The sequence below is a fragment of the Anopheles merus genome, chromosome 3L, assembly GCF_017562075.2.
Source record: "Anopheles merus strain MAF chromosome 3L, AmerM5.1, whole genome shotgun sequence".
NCBI classification, from domain to species: domain Eukaryota; kingdom Metazoa; phylum Arthropoda; class Insecta; order Diptera; family Culicidae; genus Anopheles; species Anopheles merus.
Window position 1 is genome coordinate 11,072,799 of NC_054085.1, and position 19,782 is coordinate 11,092,580.

At 43.4% G+C, this 19,782-nt stretch overlaps 2 protein-coding genes across 4 annotated transcripts; both read left to right on the top strand.

Annotated features, from left to right (window-relative positions):
- The first annotated feature begins 292 nt into the window (after nt 1-292).
- LOC121598302 (sodium-dependent nutrient amino acid transporter 1-like) lies at nt 293-19,698 on the top strand. Of its 3 annotated transcripts, none has more exons than XM_041924931.1 (8): nt 293-390; nt 16,644-17,171; nt 17,261-17,501; nt 18,169-18,284; nt 18,356-18,981; nt 19,057-19,333; nt 19,415-19,509; nt 19,574-19,698. In XM_041924931.1, the coding sequence occupies exons 2-8, from the start codon at nt 16,697-16,699 to the stop codon at nt 19,664-19,666; spliced, it is 1,923 nt and encodes a 640-aa protein (XP_041780865.1). In that variant the 5' UTR covers nt 293-390; nt 16,644-16,696; the 3' UTR covers nt 19,667-19,698. The 3 variants fall into 3 exon arrangements, with proteins under 3 accessions (XP_041780865.1, XP_041780863.1, XP_041780866.1); XM_041924929.1 differs by lacking the exon at nt 293-390 and adding an exon at nt 4,174-5,123; XM_041924932.1 differs by lacking the exons at nt 293-390; nt 17,261-17,501 and adding exons at nt 4,174-5,123; nt 17,784-18,012.
- LOC121598309 lies at nt 13,674-15,028 on the top strand. Its single transcript, XM_041924942.1, has 3 exons — nt 13,674-13,966; nt 14,042-14,435; nt 14,515-15,028. The coding sequence occupies exons 1-3, from the start codon at nt 13,810-13,812 to the stop codon at nt 14,954-14,956; spliced, it is 993 nt and encodes a 330-aa protein (XP_041780876.1). The 5' UTR covers nt 13,674-13,809; the 3' UTR covers nt 14,957-15,028.
- Nucleotides 19,699-19,782: the final 84 nt, after the last annotated feature.

Consider the following 19,782-nt stretch of genomic DNA (forward strand, 5'->3'; position numbering starts at 1 on the left):
CCAATTCACTCCCCCTATAAATTATCATTAAATCATCGCCGTCCATTTCAACCGCTTTTTTACTTTTGCGTTGTTTTTTTATTTCATTTATATATTGCATCGAAAAAATGACTCCGCATTTTTGTAAAAAATGAAATAAAAAAAACTTCACAACAAGAAGGTTGATTCGTAATCTGTGTGCAAATTGATGTAACAACCACATGCAAGCGCAGTTTGTCCGGGCTGGTTTGCTGCTGATTATGTCGACCAGCGCCACTGCCACCATTTGACATTGGCCGTTGGTAGTGTCGAATGTTGAGTTAAGCAGGGTTGTAAATCTCGTAACTGTGCTTGGAAAATTGGACAGAGTGCCTACCTGGTGGTCCGATCGGTACGCGTGTGGAGTCAAACGTGAGTAGAACCGATTCTAGGCACGATCACGGGAATGGCACTATTGTTTTTTGCACATTTTTACAGCACAACCATCCAAGATGTATCCCGTCGCGTGGTAGATGAACGTGTTGTATCGAAACAATCATGAGCTAAATTTATTATTATCCAAGTGACATACTTTCGTGACAGTGCAAAAACAATATTTTATCAATTTGCGTTAAAAACGGTGCATAACGGAAAAAAATAAAAATCGTGAATGAATTCGACTGCTTCTGCAGCTTCTACTTTGTTGTACATCTCAATAATAAGGTGCTAATGGTGCTTAAGTGGAACTTAATTTAGAGCTCACACGAGCGCAACGTAAGGGTATGATGTTTCACACTTGCATGACTGTGAATGTGTTCAATGTTGTCTTCCAATTTGATTAACACTCAATTTGATACATTTGTAAGCAAGAATTTCCATGACGTTGGTCGATTTTAACATGCAGAAGTACTCAAAAATGAATTTAATCAACAAGCTATTTTTGGACGGTTTCTCGCTTCATCAGACACAGTTTTTGGAGTCTCTGACATTATATACTGTAATGCGATGATCGTATAACTGTACCTCGAGTACCGTCGCGGTAGGTCAGTGTTTCGCTGACATGTATCGAAGTGGAATAATACTTTGTTCGAAGCGGACTTTTCAACACTTGATCGTCTAGGCGAGGGGTCTCCAAACTTTTCAGTTCGCGGGCCGCATTGCTTCACAAATAACATTGTTGAGGGTCATTTTGACGTTAGCTATAGAATGAGTAAATGCTCAAATCTTAATTTGATTAGAATATATTTACGGAATATATCAAATGTCAACAGCTTTTTTTATCAAATCCTAATTTTCGTCTTTCAAAAATAAAAAAGTGTTTTGATGAATTAGGAAACTAAAAAAACTATTTATTTTTACCTCCACCGAGTCGTCCCGGGCCGCATTACAGGCTATTGAACGCCGCATGCGGCCCGCGGGCCGTAGTTTGAAGACCCCTTGTCTAGGCGATCATATAAACCTTTAGGAGGTTTCCCTTACTGGAAACATTGAAGTTTAGTGGCCTTACCTTGGGTAGGGGGATATAACTAAACTCTTTAAATGAGAAGTCGATAGATGTTGGATGGGCATAGGCCTATCCTGACAGTCCGAACGAATCTGACCTGCCACGGTCGGAATTGGTTTTATTTATACTCAAATGAAATAAAGGGTTTCGCACATTTGGTTCCAGGTTTTATGTTGGAAAGTTATTGTTTTCACTCAGCTAGTTACGTTTGTCTTTTGTTAACAAGAACGATGGTTCTTGTCACTAAGTTCCTGTTTTGGGTTCAATGCATATACTGTTCCTGCTTTGGATTACATACTGTTCCTGCTTATGTTGTGCGTTTCGGTTGTTTTTGATAAGTGTGTCATATATGTTATTTGTTGGAATGGACGGCCTGAACTCCTCCGGGTGTGTTGCTGTGATATGATCTGATTTGCTGAATGTGTTATAATGAATGTGTTACAATGGGGTGGTTTGGCTTTCCAAAGTGTGTTACTATGTGTCTATAGCTGATAGTGTGTACTATAATAAGTTTTGTATAGCAGATATGCTACAATACATCACATTTCAATGTCTAGTTTTTGGTATGATCTTCATAAACAGAGGCAACAATGTCTTAGCAATGGCTACAAATAGCTTAACTATTAAAATGGAAAGAAAATAACATGCTAAAGTTGAAAAAAATTACATGATAGTCAAATGTAAATATCATTTTTACTTTTAAAAGAAAAAATAGAACAATTTGATTCCAATATACATTCAAATAGTAAAACGGAAAAGCAAAAAATGAATCGATTAAAACGATACACCAATTCTTTACACAATACCAAAAACAAATATCTAAACAAAATAGGAAAAAGCATCTTTAACACAAGTACACAGGTACACGATATAAGGTATTGTGCAACAATTTAATTTAGTAAGAAATAGAATAATGTTTTTCAACATTCGTTACCCGATGTATTGATTGTTTCGTACAAATATATCAAGTTGAGTACTGCTAAAAAAGTACATAAATAATGTGCCCTGCAGAAAAAAAACATTTTTTTATAGAACATTCAGAAATCAGTCATTATCCCACGTGAAGAGAATTGAAAATTCCCAGAAAAACCTGTAATATTTCATTAAAACATACCGAAGAAGTGTTTTTGCATGCCAGATACTATTATCAATTTTCATATCTTACCGTTTTCATTAACAAAAATTGACGAAAATTGTCAATTTACCATAGATTTATCGTAAAACACAGTAACGAAACGTTAATTACACTTCCAAGAATAGTATCCCATGAGTCAGTGGACAAAATTAGATACCTCTATAAGTCCAACTCTAACCACGATGGCCAAACAAGTAAAGCAACTTCGTTCAGGAGCGAGCACGATCAAAGAACGGCACCTCGTAGGATCTAAAACGGACTCCATGCTGCAGTTTATGAACGTCGTATAAGTCTGTTTCGGTATCTATAACATTTTGGCGCTATTAGAAAACAATAAGAGCATCGAAAAAACGTCCAGTTCTGAATGGCTGACAAGTTCCTGAGCGACAAGAAGCTCCAAAGAATGCGCAAAATGAAGAGCGAAGGAAATGTCACGACTTCGCTGCGTTCGCATGGCCGGAAGGTCGATGCAATCGGCCAAACAGTGAAATAGTACTTGGAAAACACGAACATATCAGGAGCCAGAACATATCACGTCCACTGGATTCGCAGCGGCAAGCAATGGTGCCAAAACTCAATGCGACCATTTTAGGTGAATTCCAGCTGAATTATGACACCCTAGTACGCGAACCGGTCCAACATCCCCCAGCTGCGTCTCATCGAAATTTTCTTTTTCAATAAGATGCAAAAGCTGTACTCAAACAATTTTGTTGCGAAAAGATAGGAGCAATTTATACAAATCGAGGTAGATCTTAAAAACCCTACACGCATGTCTTCGACCACCACGGCAAAAATTCCATATAACTGACGAACTGACGGTACCTCGCAAGGCCATAGATAGATTTTTGCAAAAAAAGCTTAAACCTTTCAAAGTATGCTATTAGTATGGAAATAGCTCTCTTTGTTTTTTTTTGCTACAACCAACCAACAAAAAATACATTTTTAATGCAATCGTTATTAGCATTATAATAAGGTGTAAGAAACAAAAACTTGAACTTAAAGTATATATTGAATCATCGCATGATTTAAAACATATTTCTATCTTTGGTAACTAAACACACATGTTCCAACTATATTTTAGTAGCTTAAATCACTATTTGAAGATTATTTAAAACGATTGTCACAATTTTAAAACATTTTTTAAAGCCACCACGTGCGTCGGGGTCTTTTCATTTTTCAACGGTCAAACAGCACGCAACGTGCAACCCAAAACATCGTTGGAGCTTTCGAGGAAGCTTTTTCGAAAGCTCCAGCGTAGTGCGTCCCGAGTACAATGCGATACCGATATGCTCGCACACAAATGAGTTAGATTTTCCGTACAAAATTTTCCAAATTCAAAGCAAATAATGAACAATTTTTATCATTCCACACAAAAAATGTAGCAATAGTAAAAAAGGGAAATTGAAATATTACCTCAATCATCCGATTACAGTGATATGCAAAAAGGCCCACACTATGCATCGTACAACGGATAAGCGTCACAACAGAACCCTTCCAAGCGGCAGCCTTCCAACAGCAGCCGCCGCGTGGCCGCGTTTAAAAACGTTTCGCGCGCCAAAGCGGACTTTCAGTTTCTATCCAGCAGCCGTCGCGTTCGGTTTGCGCAAACCTATCCTCTCTCTTCTCCCGTGAAGGCTCCGCGTGACGCTTGGCCACCAGCTAAAAAAACAAAACTTCCCTCGTGTCTCCATTCGACCGTGTAATGGTAGTCCAAAAATTCGTTCACTCGTCACCGGTTCAATTACCTCCCTTTAGCCCGAACACCAGACGAGAACACCGTCAATCGTCCATCCAATCTAAGCTGAAGCTGTTTCGGAATTGGAATTCGATTCCATTCAAAGTGTGGATGAAGCTTTAGCAAAGGTGTTTTGAAACAGTGTTTTTAGAGAACTTCGTTTTTTGTAAGCTTAATTTACAAAGAGGATTGTTTAGTTTTTGTTTCTCATGTTGAACGCGTGTGCCTATTAGGAGTGATTTTGTGCGCTTTTTTTATTCCCTTATGTAATTAAGGCATTGATTTTCGTACCGTATAGTGTAATGTGTTTGAATGTTTGAACCGCTTCTATCCTAGACTAATTCCATCCGAGTCAATCGTTAGTCAATGTCATTTCGGTGCCCTAAAGTTGAGCGTAAGCGGGTCAATCTTTCGAAGATAATTGTACAGTAAAAGCATTAAGTGACGGTTAATGTTTTATTTCGTGCTGTCGTGTTTTTGTTGTGTCTGCATTTCGTTACGTACATCCTTCATCTCTGGCAGCAGCCTTCGAAACGCGTGTGTGTGCTTTAAGTGCAGACGACAGCCCGCCGACGAATAACAATATCAAGACGCGGGGGTTTGCGCCTATTTGCAAACCTTTTGCCGGACGAAACCTTTTGCGAAATCTACACAAATTGCTGGTCATCGTTTGCCATTTTTTTTTCTTCTTACTCATCATCATCTGCTGACAGTGAGAGAAAGAGACAGAGAGAGAAACAGAACTCTCATTTGTGTTGTTAATCTGGGCATATGCATGCAACTACGATAAGGTAAGTATCTTTCTTGAGATAGAAAAAGCCTCTTGTTTTTAGGACGTTTTTTCAAACGCAAGCATTTCCATTTGCGTAAATTCTATATCACGCAAAACAACAACAAACGAATAAATATTCATTTTTAAATCCACTCCTTACTCAATCCTTGTTTGTCACCTATTTTTCCTCACTTTCATATGGGTTTTGTTTGTACACAACGAGCACGGCGGGTCCTCTCAAAACCGTACAATGATCGGTCATTAATGCAAGGTCTTTAATGGTTTTTTTTTTCTGTGTGGCTGTATGGTTTTTGATTGACCGCCAACACTTTTCGTTGGGGGAGAAATCGAGTTCAATGTTACGACGGCGATGACGCTGCATTCGATACCGAAGTAGTAGTACTGCTGCTTATTCCGCTCCGATTTTCAAGTTCATAACGGTGTCCCTCCTCCCCTCTGCTTGTGCCGCCCTCGTAAGCTCTTTTAGCTGATTAATTTTTGTTGTCGATTAATGCTGAAGGGTCTGTCGGTGGTTAAATGCCGGTAGTTGGCGTTCAAATTTAAAAGTTGTTTTTGTTTCAATATAGCACTTTTACGATCTTTCGATCGATAGTTTGAGGGCCCTTTTCCGCATTTTTAATTTTGTTATTTTGCAATCAATGCAGTTAATTTTGGTAAAGCTTGGGATGTTATTTTATGTTACTTTTACTTTTCAAATGATTTTTAATTAATTAATGACTTTTAAAAGATTTATTAATTATTTTATCACAAAAGAAAAACAAGCAATACATAAATTATAAAATGTGGAAACAATTAAAAACTTATGTCTGGCTTATAATTGGATCTTAATAACCATCAATGATAAAAAATGCCACATAAAGCGAACTTCGTAAAATATAATAGAACAATTTCTTTAAAAAAAAACACATAAAACATCAAATCAAATCAAACCGCAAACACACAATAATTATATCGAATAATGAGGAAACAGATCCAAAGCTAATTATGTTTATAAACAACATGCAAAAATAAGCTTTAAAGCTTAGGTGTTTGTAAGCAAATAGACACGAAAAATAAATACATAAAATAGATAACAAAAGCACATGATCGCCATATTAGCAAAGCACAACATCAAAGTACTCGGGAATATGAGTTTAACAAGTGATTAATTTAAAATAACTCGTTCTTGATGAGAATTTAAAAGAACAATCATTATTGATAAGTAAAATAAGTGATAAGTGAAGTAAAATAGTTAAAATTAAAGTAAAATTATAGAAAACAATGCAATTATCACACGGATTTATCCCTTATAATTAGAAACAAAACATAGAATGACCATAGAATGGTCTAAAAAGGTAACATTTGAGTTTTTTTATATATTTAAATGTCTATCAAACCATGCAAAAAAATGTTTCGTTGCCATGATTTGATGTAGAAAAGTATCACCAATTATCCTTTCGGCTTGTTCTGTGTACGTCTTTAATGACGGTCTTTTTGATACCCGATCCTGTCACCTGTCCCGAAAAAGCAAACCGAAAGATCAATGTCCGTCTTGCAACCGGCACGGGTACGAGCGTCAACTTTCAACTCAATCATCACCGATCGGAGCGCTTTGTCTCGGGTGAACCTGTTTCCTGCTGCCCCTTTGCGGGCACGCAAACGGGCTCGAGCAGTTTAGAATCGCAATTGCCACCGAACGGCCATACTAACCATACAGGAAGTGGTAGTACACGCGTACACACACTGGCACGCCACCGGGGTTGGCGAGCAACACCGCCCGCAGCCTGAACGAACTAAGAATAATATTCAGAACGAGCAAACGACGGGCAAACACGATTGGAAGTCGCAGAACAAAAGTCGCTCACGTTCTTGGCGTTCAGTCCCGGCAACAACAAGCAAGCTCATGAGGCGGCCCAAGGCATGCACCCGTTTTCCTTGAATCATTAAATTGAGGAGTGAAACAAAATGTGGAATAAAAAAAAAGAGCAGCAGCGTGCCACCATGTCGATTTCTCGTTCATGATCACCGCTTAGCAATTCCGCAAACACTAACCCAGCTAACCCGCGTCTGTTCGTGTGCCTTGTTTGAAAGTGCGGGATCGTACAGAGCAAGGCAAAAATAAAGCAGAACAAGTAGGGTTGCAATCGAACCTCTACTGCTCCTAACTACACGCGGATAGCGTTCATCCATCCGGCAACGCAACGTCGTGCGGTGTCTGCGACCTAACGCGTCGATAAGTCCGGAAGTTGAAAGGTTTAAGGACGCTACTAAAGTGCGGAGTTTCAATCATTTTTGCAACGTTTTCTCACTCACAGACGCTTTCCTAAAAGAGGCAGAAATAATCAAACAAATGGCATTTACAGCGGCACCTCCGACCGCACCGCAAATGAAGTTCGTGCTCGTGCATTCCTTCCAAGCAAAAGGTTTACGACCGTTGGTGACTGGTAGTGGGTGCTGGACGAATGGTGTAGCGAGTAGATCGCTATCGCCGAGTTTACTCTGGAGACCGTTGGCTCTATTGTCGAAAAAGTGTTCGAGTCATGCTTACTAGACGGACAAAACCACAGCAAAGTTTATGAGGATGCTGTGCAAGGTTTTAGGCCGGTGTATCTACCTGCAGCCATAACAGTGTCATAATTCACCGATGGGAGTCGACTTCCTGCATGTAAGCGCGAAGATAAAGAAAGTGTTTGGAACGTTGACATTTTGAACTTTTTTTGGAAGGAAGATAATTTTGCGCAAATTTGTTTTTTTTTCTCACTTTATAGACACATTTTCAAACATTAAAGGTTAAAATGGCGAAATTAGCTCATCTTAACTCACTACCTATTCATCTTAATATGAAGCTTTGGTGATTTTCTATTGCAAGTACCATATCTAATTGCAACGCCATCATGAATGTACTGTCAAATGGTCTTGTAAGCATGTACGCCGAATTCAGTCAGGCAAGATGTGGTATCAATTCCCATTTTAAGAACCTTCCCTTATCGCTCTTAAAGCTAGCAACTAATTGAGGTTGTTCCATGGTAGAAGAAGCTCTATTTTTTGCATAAAGCCTAATAAACAGTTATTTTTAAGAATATATAAAATTAAAGATTGTTGATTGATTAAAATCAATCTTTTGAGCTTATTTTTTATCGAATCATCAAAAGCATTTACATAGAAAATCACACCGAGTGTGATTATAAATATGAAATTTGTATATTTTTTTTTTGCTTAAATTTGATATTAACTCGATAATAACTCATAGACTTCAAAGATTGATTAAAAAAAATGTATAGCTCTATAAAACAATATTAAATATACTACAATTAAGACTTGCTAATAAAAACAAACTAAAACAAATATAAATTATCAAACTTTACTAGACAATGAATATCCAACCTAAAACATTGCCACAAAAACACGTTGGACTTTGGAAAAAATACTACCGTGAAACACAAACCAAAAGCAATCAATAACCATGAGCAACAAACTTTCAACCAAACAAATGAAACAAGAGTGGGAGCAAAGGAGTTTCGTTTCTAATTTCAACATGGACAAACAAATCGAAGGAAAATTTAAGCCATTTCCCTCACCACTTCCTTATCAACGCGCTTTGGAAACCGTTTTCGTCGCGCCCTGATGTCCCAAACTCTCCTATTTTAGGCCCTATCGTCTAAACACACTCTGTCGAAGCGCTCGCTAACACACAAACACCTGATCGGTCGATCGATGTGCTAGGAGTTACGATTTTTTACATATTGCATTCACCGAGGCGGGAGGCGGGGAGAGATCGATGGCCGAACACAAAGAAGCTACCGTTCGTAATCTCCCACCGGAGATCGTCACGAATTTCCATCGTAAACCTTCAAACGGTGCAATCCATCCGCAGCATCTGATCAGTTTAGTAGGTTGTGCTTATGTTTTTCGCACACATTCGATCCACCGCACACATGCCTTAGGACCTACGATCGGACCTAATTGTAGACCCCCCTCCGCGTGTGGCCTTGCCGTGGTGTCGCGCGCGCGCGCACTAATGATTACTATCGTTTTGTCGGGCTTTTGGGTCGTTCTCACCCGGCAAGAGGATCTAACAACATCGTAACAGGTAAAAAAAGAAGCGGTAAAACGAAGCATGTTGTAACATAATTGATTGCAAAGGTATGATGATGATGCGCTCGGGCGATCGAGAGGAGAAAAAAAAACGAAGGAGACACATTATGCAAACCACCACAAAACCATCGTTCACACCTTCCGCCCGAAAGAGGGGCTTTTTTAGTAGCGGTATGATTGTGATCTTGCCGTAGGCAAGCACACAGATCTGGGTCTGTCGATCTCTTCGGGCAGTGTTGCCTTCGATACTGATTACCGAGCCTCGTGTGCCTTTTGAGCAAACAAAACGTGCCTTCGATGCTAGAGTTATAGCACAGCAACGGATTAGTAGCAGAATTGGATTGTGGAGAGTCGGTTTTGATTCGCATAATTTACATAACAGATGAGAAGATGATTAACGGGGGAAGGGATCGGCATCAGCAGCAAACGTTGATACCTATATCCGACGGTTAGAGGTATGTGTTGCTGCCCCACACTCCAAGGGCCGTTTTTGTTGCATATTACGCCAAGGTAAACAAACGCGTTGTGTTCTGATTCTGTCTACGGCTCTACTTACTACCTCCATCTAGCTGACTGGGAGGGGAAGAAGTGTGACCCTAATGAGAGGGCAATTTTGCGATCTTCACAGTACAATCGGATCGAATGGTTAATTGCCGTCTTTATGAAGTACCTTGCAATAGTCAATAAAAACCAAGCCCCGGAATGGAGTGGCTGTCTTCAAGAAATCACGTTTCGCTCGCCATAAGTGAATAAGACGTCTTTGTCGGAAAAGATAAGGCATGATGATAGAAGTACCCCATTTCATTATATTGGTCCACTTCAAGAATCTGTTTTTGAGGATGTAAAAATAAAAGCCAAAACACCTTTTTATTAGCCGGACCTAACCTGAACAGACCTGTGCGCTGGAATTCAATGACAAAACCACTCGAAAATGCATCGCCCTGTCTGGGCAAAAGCAAACGATAGCCCAATAACAAAACAACCGATTCTCTCGCACGTTTATAGAGGGAATTGGGGATTTCCCCCTCTTAAGCCTTCGAAGAAAATATTTCTTTATGCATATTTCTCCGTCTTCAGCGTGCGTTCCCCCAAAAGCGGAGAAGGCACATTAGGAAAGTTAACAAACAACAAGATCGCGCTCCGTAGCCGCGTTTGTTTACCACCGAGCCGTACAACTCTTGGAGCGCCTCCATCTAAATGTCAGACAGACCCAACGCTGAGGGACCTGCTGATGCAAAAACAAAACCTAACTCGAACTGTTCCAATAGTTCCTCGTGCAAGCCTCCTACATTGGAATGTAGACTGGCGCATGGGCTTTCGGTGCAGGCTTTGGTGTGCTTCAGCATGAGCGAGTTCCGGTTTGCGCTAAGTGGATCAATGTCTCGCACAGAACGTTTACGAAACCTCTCTTTGCGCACGAAAACACCCTCTCCCCCTGCACACGGTAACGCACGGTGCGCCCTTCAAGGCATAATGGTGGCAGTCTTTCGGTCGTTTGATACAGATAAGACAGATGTCGTTGTAAAATCATTAACAAAACGGTGTCCCGTTCGGACACGGCAACACTGAGGCACCTTGCTGTGGTTGACTAAACAGTTGGTGCCAACTGGGTGTTAGCACAAAACAAAGACAATCGAGCCTTTATTGCCCCTTTTGCCAGGGCACAACCTTACCGTTGTGGTTGGACAGAACCTCAGAACCCCCATTGAGTGTTGAGGGTGGAGTTGGTTTTTATCGTCAATTTTCTGCACGATCATAAAGCGCTTTGGGTTTCGATGTCAACGTGACTCGTGACTGTTTGACGCACGGTGGAAAAGCGCAACCAACCCGCCGTCGTACTGCACATTACAACTTCAACTTACGGAACGAAACATCGGATCGGAAGTTGTTTCCGACCGGTACCGTATAAAGCGCGCAATGGGGTTTCGTGAGGTGAACACGTACTCGAGGCTACGTGGGGGCATCGCTAGTGCATCACGCTACTAATCTGATCACAGCAACGATAACTCACGTGCGACGACTCTCAAGGCTAGCCCGAATAACGCTCACAAAGACGAACAAGGCGTTATGCAATTAGTAATTTATTGTTCTGTGTCGCATCTTTGGAGCTAACCGTGTTTAACCAAATCGAGACCTACACATCGAGGAAAAGGAAAAGGCACGACAACGTAGCTAGCAGTTCCACATCGACCTCGTGGGTAAAATCGAACAACCGAGTGTCGATCACTACACCATGCGGTTCTTTCGTTGTCTAGCCAGTTCAGCAGGAGGAACTGAAACCGGGCCGGGGTCACTTAGTATTCGCGACCATGCCGACAATTACACAGCGCGACAATAGCATCATCAGCGCGACATTCGCGTCATGCTGAGTGTGTTGCACACATCATAAAAAACACATATACATACTTCCTTTAACACCTTGCGATCGCATGGCGATCGCATCTGTACTTCCATCGCTCTCTGCGTGTTTGTAGTGCAATTTAGTAATGCAACTGTACCGACAGCAAAAACCGCTTCACACCCGGCAGGCATCGTACGGGATCGGTGCGGCGTGTGAATGAGGCTCACCGCGGGCAGCTGGGCACGTACACGCACCCGGCACATACTTTGCATATATGTAAATGACGCCGATCGGGCGATTGTTGCGGTTTTGCTGCGAGTGGGCAATTTGATTGATGTGTAGCTTAGGCAAACTGATTCCGAGTTTCGAGTGCGTTGGAGCTTTAGCGCTATGGTGGTAGAATTATTAGCGAGAGAGAGAGGTGTAATTTTTGCGATTGTTCATCGTAATGATAGTTATTGGTGGCAATCCGAACTATTTCACTGGGTCAGTGACAGTTGTAATAAATGTAATTACAGCTTGATAAGGTTTTAATGTGTTTTTTTTTTGTGTTGTATGGATGTTATGTGGAATTATTTGCAGCATACGATTCCCTCATATCGGTATTTCTGCTTGAAAAGACCATGACAGAAAATTGTGACATTATTAATTTCAAACTTTTACATCCCAAATACCGTCATATGGGTATGTAAGGTGTTTTTTGTCATGTTATTTAGTTCAAACGTGTCCATGAGCAGGCAACCCGGTAGTCTATTGAATAGACGCGACTGTTCCTACAAGGACGGACGAGTTCAATTCTCATCAAGGGGGAGAAACGTCAGACTCTCGCCGTATCGCCGTAGACTACATCTAGTTTACTTACGTGGTACAAATAAACATGAGTAAAAATGATGGCGTAGCTAGGCGGCGGCGGGGGGTGGGGGGGGGGGGGATATTTCTTCTCTACACCCAAGAAATAAAAGTGCATGTATTCATTATACATGGAATGGGGGTGTTAATAAATGTGATATATCAATTCGTAGGTAGTCAGCCATGAGCCGTTTCCTCGTCCAGACGGAAGTTTCTTCTTCTATCCAAGGACTGAATTGTCAACACGTGCCCTAGAACGGGGGTTAAAAGGTGATTTTTGCAATAACTCTTTTTGAGTTTACATCTCACACTTATACAAGACCAGTTCGTCAGATAGAAGATAGATCGCAATGCTTTTTTATTTTATTTATTTGAAAGATTTATTTTTTAGTATAAATTAGCTTGAAAGAATAGCATCGCTGAGTCTTGTTATCAAATTATTTAATTAATTTTAAAAGATAAATATATTTCGTATAAAGACAGAATTGGTACGCTAAAAAAGCAATCGGTTTAGTAAGACAAACTACCAAAATTTATCAAAATTACCTGTATTTTAAAAATCTTAAGGAGAAATATACTACTTGATATTTTGAGTAACGTTAACATCTTCGAAAACACATACGTTATACAACACAGAAGCATTTGTTTTCGACAAACACTTCATATGAAAAAATGCTTTCTTGACATCTCAAACATGTTAGCAATCTATTCGTTGTTTTGAGAACCCTTAAACAATAGACCTAATTGCAAAGATCTACAGCACAAGTACTTTGCAATGCTATTCCAAATGCTTTAATGAGATGCCAAGGTAGATAAACAACAGACGTCTGAGATCTCATTCAACCATTCCAAAATACTGCCTTCGTTGTTATGTATCCCCAAGCTCCCCGGCCCAAGCTATTTTTTATGATAATTTTGTTTTGGTCACTCTGTTCAAATAACTGAGTGAGAGCATTGGGTCTCCAATAATTCAAAATTAGGATCTATCGCAGCTACTAGATCACAACACACTGCCCTATATAGCTTGAGCGGTTTATTGAAGCAGATTGATCTCCAAAACACTTCCAAAACGACGACCCAAACCATCTCAAAGCACGTACTACACCACCGTGTTAACCCCTTTTATCACCTAACACCATCTCAAGTTACGTCCAGCGTGTACCTCCTCCCAATGTAAAACTGCCCGCATTCCGACCTAGCTTCACCGCTGTACCGGCTGAATCCGAACCTCTGCAACGACCTTGCCATGTTCGCATGTTTGTTACCAACAGTCCCCCCCTTTGTCCCATCCAACCCCAAGCATTTTGCCGACGTCAGCGGAAACCCATTTCTCGAAAGAGAGGTATGCGCCACTCAACGGCACACGCCACAGACGGCCCCACTTCAACAACAGTGGCTGGCGCTGACACTTTAGTTCACCATGAAGTGTCGCATCTTTTGCGCGGTACTGCTAGGTACGCTACTAGCACCTTTCGTCCACTCGTGGGACCTACGCACGATTGGGATCGATCGGTTCCGCGTGCGGCACGTATCACTGTACCACTCGAGGGCGTTCCTAACGATTGAGTCATCGAACGGTGAGTAGTGGATGAAGCGACGTGTTACACAATGAAAAACGGGGGCTTAGGTCTAACATACCTGTCGCGTTACAGTGTCGCTGGTGGAAGCGAGCTGGCCCGAAACCGTCGGCTACCAGTGGTCGCGCGTGCTCTCAACCGACGGCGATGAACGAGGATCGTGCCGCGGGTTGACGAACGTGCTGGGTACTGATATCGATCGGTTGGCACGGCTGTGGGTGTTGTGTGGCGCTGGGGAGAACGCCTGCCCCCCGAAGCTGGTCATCCGTAGCTTGCTGAGTCCGGGCACGGGTGAGATCCAGCACCGATTTCCCACAGCTGACGCTGACCAACAACGGTTCCATGCGATCGTGGTCGACCCGGTACCGGCAAGCGACGGTGACACACGTGCGTTCATCACGCTGTTCGATCAGGACTACGTGCTGCTGTACTCGCTGTTCAAGCGCTCCATCGGCAAGCTACAATTTCAGTAAGATTCGTATGACCGTCCCTTCATCTACGGAATTGCATTCCATGCTTACCACTCTCACTCCAATCATTTCGTCCAGAAAAAGCGACCAAACCTCACTGCATCCGATCTCACTGTCAGAAGTAACGGTCAACCTGAACCGGCTGTACGTGGCCGACACTGTGAGCGATCGGCTGTTTGCCCTGCCCATCCGGAACCTGCGCCAGCTCGCTTTCCCGGAGGACGGTGTGCGGAAGATTATCATGAAAACGAACGTCACCTATCTCGGGCGGCTGCTCGGGCGGCCCGCCGGGCTGACGCTGGATTTCCGTAACAATCTTCTGTATGTGCTGCAACGTGACGGTGCGATCGTGAAGTGGACGCCGGGCCGCTCGCTGAAGGCCGAAAACCATCGCGTCATACTCCAGCAAGGCACGAACATTACGCAGATCATTCTTGGAATTGGTGGCAAAGCGTGGGCTGTGTCCGGGGAGTACATATCCGAGGCTTCTAGGCGGCACTGTCTGAAGATCGTTGTTTAGGAAGACTGCTGTCGAAAAAAGAGAAAGAAAACTGTGATAAAGCGTAAATAAAGTGTGTTTGTAGATTAAACAGATGTGTCAGAAGAAATTGGAACCTTCCTGGAGCAACCTGATATAGAGCAAAACAAAACTTGCTGAAATAATCCGCATTTTATCGCAACATTGCCAACACGTGCCCGACCGGGTTCGATGACGCCTTTTTGGTGGTGAGACAAGTTTTAATGTTGTTGTTGTTTTGCTGGCGAGGCAAACATCCTTCCACAACGATTCCCTGAACTTGACCATGGCTCGACGAGGGTAAACACGCAACCAGCGATGTCCGTGATGTCCGTTACGGTGACATTGAAATTCGCTAACCGTACTCTAAATCCTTACGATTGCCCAGTGCGAAACGGCAATGGAGTGCCGATGGAGGGGTTGTAAAGGTACACGCCGGGCTCGTTCGTGTAGAAAACTTGTTTTAATGCCTTTTCATTAACCAGCCGAGGCAATGCGTCTGGCTCTAGCGGCTCTATCGTGTAGAGATGGCATCTGAACTACCGTAACTGGTAGCAAGCATATCAGTTACTTTTTGTTGAAAGCAGTAACTAATTACAAAACATCAGAGGTGCAAAATTGGAATTTGTTGACGTATTCTTCAGTTTCAGTTTCTGTGACAACTCTTTCCTCCTCAAGTTGGCTCAATAGATCTCAACTGTGGCAAGCTAGGGGTTAGATACGGGTTATGGTACCAAAATGGCGACTTCCACAACGACCACCAAGCTATCCTATTCACCGGGAACTGATATCTCTTCTTGAGCAGTATCTTTAATCGTTGTTCTGTTGAATCTTGCTAAAAACGATCTGTCAACCGGTTCTTTGGTCATAGCAGCAAAGTTGAAGTTTGTTTGCAGTTTTATCAGTTGTTTGATCACCATTTTCATCCAATCATACGTCGTTTCCTCCAAGTTGGCACAGAACCGCTTAATCGGGTGAAACGGTGCCACATTGACAGGGTTAGTATGGTTGGAGACTACTCGTCTCGAAATGCTCGTCTCCCACAAAGGTCACCGTGTTTCTCTTTAATCTCTTCGACAAGAATCTTCTACAAACCATTCTGAGCTACTGGGCTTGATTCTCCGATCTGTTCAATGAACCTTTAGTTTCTTAATAAAATATCGAGTCTTTTGGATGTTTCTGGTGTTAAATTCGCCACAAAATAGCTGTGCTGACCGTTTCTTTGGTCTGGATGAAACAAAATCAGGAAGCATTACTCTTACCAGTAACTTGTAACTAGTTCCTGGAATTCTAACTATGTAGGTTCTTTAACTCATTCGCCTCATTTTCTATCCGACAGCCGACAACTACTGGTGATACTGCAACCAGTTACTCATGACAAAGTAACCGAATACCATTCGTTATTTTTCATCTCCAAAAACTTCCCATCTCTACCATGTTGACCCCGTTGTTCAACAAATTTCGAATGGTTGCCGCTTTACGAGTGCCGCTATTAAGATGCTGCATGATAATGTTTGTTTTTTTTTCTTCTGGCAAGCACTTGCGGTTTGCGAATTCCACGAAAGCCATCAATGGATCTGTTTTAGCAGAGATTAAAGGATCTGCAATAAATTATGCATTAACTTTTTTTTTTGTTATTGACTCTGCCGAAAAGACCACGAAATAAACTTTACTATCTGCTCATTTCCAGATAAACAACTTCATCTCGCGCACTTGACCACCCCTCCACCACACCCTACGACCATGGAAGGACGGGATAATAATGGATTCATCGGGGACAACAGCCCATCGATAGCGGGCCAGTACCGTTGGACTACACCGGCAGCACCGAATGGAGTTCACGTCACCCACGGAGGACTGGCTCTTACTGACGTTGAGCTGGCAGTAGGAGGTAAAACTGTCCCCAGACCAACTCCAGCGACAGGGGAAGATGCGGCACGAGTCCCTACCACCACAATACCCGAGCCCAATGCCGATCGGGACCAGTGGGGCAAGGGCGTCGAGTTCCTGATGTCCTGCATTGCCATGTCGGTCGGGTTGGGCAACGTGTGGCGGTTTCCGTTCGTAGCGCTCGAGAACGGAGGCGGCGCATTCGTGATACCGTACATCATAGTGCTGCTGCTTGTCGGCAAACCCGTCTACTACATGGAGATGATTATCGGACAGTTCTCGAGCCGGGGCAGCGTCAAGGTGTACGATATGGCACCGATCATGCGAGGTAAGTGGAGGCGTCCTTTGGACTTCAGCAGTTGGAGAGCTCTTGTAAAATCGTCAACCCAAAATCCAACCCCCAAATGTCCCTCCCAGGCGTCGGTTACGGTCAGGTACTGTCGACGACGATCGTCACAACGTACTACGCCTCACTGATGGCGACCACGTTGCGGTATCTGTTCGATTCATTCCAAAGCATCCTGCCGTGGGCTGTTTGTGAGGACAGCTGGGCCGGCAGCTGCATTCCGTCCGGGTCGCGCAACGTCACTATGGCGAGCGAACTGGCGAACGGAACCGCATTGTCGAACAGGACCTCCTCCGCTGAACTGTACTTTACGTAAGTCGAAGGTGTCTCTTTCTCTCTCTCTCTCTGCCTCTGTCTCTTTCTTGGATAATTGAAAATTTGAAAATGGAAGTATAAATGACACTAACTCTTCGAAACGGGGATAACAGATTGGTGATTGGAAATAGATTGGAATAGAGGGATCTCTTAGTACAACATTACGTTACTAAACGCTCTCCACTAACACCCGGCTCGGCGTGTATCTCCGCTCTCAGAAATTAACGTAGCACACTTACGGCAACCGCATTCTTCCCTCTTTCTCTCTGACGCGCCAAGGTGTCGGTTACGGGCAGCTGTTCTCGGTGACCGCTCTAATCACGTACTATTCCTCCCTAATGGCACTAATTGCACGGTACATGATCGACTCGTTCATGAACCCGCTCCCGTGGGCCCACTGCCGCTCGGAATGGCAACCGAACTGCATCGATTCCGTGGCCGGCAGTGCAAGCCCTAATGACAGCTCATCCAATCGCACACTGACCAGTAGTTCGGAGCTTTACTTTACGTAAGTTTTATGCGGGTTCGGTGTTACGGTGGTCGGTTTCGTGGTGTTGGATTGTTGCGTCCCGTTTTGTCTAATGTAGCGTCGTACAGGGGTTTGTGTCTGTTGCTGGAGTTGTCACTAGTTTTGAGGCACTCATCCTGTTCTGTTTACTTCCAGCAAGGTAGTCCTGAAGGAGCTGGATGGCATTGACGATGGAATCGGACTTCCAGATTTGAGATTAACGCTATTCCTGGTCCTATCTTGGTCGCTCGTGTTCCTCACCCTCATTAAAGGTAAGGAAAACGATTCTTTCTTCAATTTTCCAATATTTTTTTCCAACCAATTCGCTTCACCCCTATTGCAGGTGTTAAAAGCTCCGGCAAAGCGTCCTACTTCCTAGCGCTCTTCCCGTACGTCGTCATGACGGTGCTGCTCGTCCGCGCTTGCACACTCCCGGGCGCAGTGGACGGTATCGTGTACTTCCTCAAGCCCCAGTGGGACAAAATCTACGACCCGAAGGTGTGGTACGCCGCCGTCACGCAGTGCTTCTTCTCGCTGTCGATCTGCTTCGGCAACATCATCATGTACTCGTCGTACAACAAGTTCCGGCACAATGTGTACCGCGATGCGACGATCGTGACGTCGATCGATACGTTCACGTCTCTACTTGCCGGGTGTACAATCTTCGGCATACTGGGACATCTGGCACACGTGACGGGGAAGACGGACGTGGGAAATGTGGTGAAATCCGATGCGGGACTTGCATTTATTTCGTACCCGGAAGCGATCGCAAAGTTCGAGGTGCTGCCGCAAGCATTTTCGGTGCTGTTCTTCCTGATGCTGTTTGTGCTCGGCATCGGCAGCAATGTGGCGATGACGTCGTGCGTGATGACGGTGATAAAGGATCAGTTCCCGCGGGTGCGCAACTGGCAGGCGGCCACGATTATTGCAATCTGTGGCGTGCTGCTCGGTAGCATCTACGTGACGCCGGTAGGTTGTTTCTTCAGCTTCTATAATTAAATTTATAATCATGATTAAAAATCCTTTTCTTCCCGTTCATTTCAGGGCGGTCAGTATGTGTTGAAGCTGGTGGATTATTACGGCGCCTCATCGATCGCGCTCGTGCTTGCCATTGCTGAACTGATCGCGATCGGGTGGGTTTACGGCGTGGATCGACTGTGCAAGGACACGGAGTTTATGCTTGGCCATCGGCCCAACCTGTACTGGCGTCTGTGCTGGCGCTGGATCACGCCCCTGCTGATGTTTGTCATTCTCATCTACAATCTTGTCACGCTCGAGCCGCTCATGTACAAGCAGTACGTTTATCCTACGGTCGCTTACGGTGAGTATGAGCCATTAAGAGCTTAAAATGTGAAATTAATAATTAAAAGAATAAATCTAACTACTGCTTTCATTCCCGCAGGCATTGGTTGGTGCATTTTTGCCTTTGGGCTGCTGCAGCTTCCGATTTGGGCGGCCTACGCCGTCTACAAGCAGAGCGGCAAATCGCTCAACGAGGTACGGCACCCGAAACTAGCTAGCCATAAATTCGGATATTAACTAATTGTTTAATTCTTTACAGAAAATTAAAAACGCCTTCAAACCGACCGCTGCCTGGGGTCCGATTGATCCCGCCACGCACTACGAGTACAAAAAGTTCATCGATGAGGACTGACTTTAGAGGGAAACCTTAACCGGGACGGCTCACAGCGGTTTAAATTCTTTACACAGTATTGCTAAATATGTTTTTTCCTCTACTTTTTAACGTAAAATCGTTCTCAACGGTGAAAA

Bases quoted from the DNA above. Each gene is read 5' to 3' on its own strand.
- LOC121598309 (XM_041924942.1), top strand. From the start codon at position 13,810: ATGAAGTGTCGCATCTTTTGCGCGGTACTGCTAGGTACGCTACTAGCA. The intron at 13,967-14,041 runs GTGAGTAGTGGA...GTCGCGTTACAG, and splicing joins AACGATTGAGTCATCGAACG to TGTCGCTGGTGGAAGCGAGC. The intron at 14,436-14,514 runs GTAAGATTCGTA...CATTTCGTCCAG, and splicing joins ATCGGCAAGCTACAATTTCA to AAAAAGCGACCAAACCTCAC.
- LOC121598302 (XM_041924931.1), top strand. From the start codon at position 16,697: ATGGAAGGACGGGATAATAATGGATTCATCGGGGACAACAGCCCATCG. The intron at 18,285-18,355 runs GTAAGGAAAACG...CCCCTATTGCAG, and splicing joins GTTCCTCACCCTCATTAAAG to GTGTTAAAAGCTCCGGCAAA. The intron at 19,334-19,414 runs GTGAGTATGAGC...TCATTCCCGCAG, and splicing joins TTATCCTACGGTCGCTTACG to GCATTGGTTGGTGCATTTTT.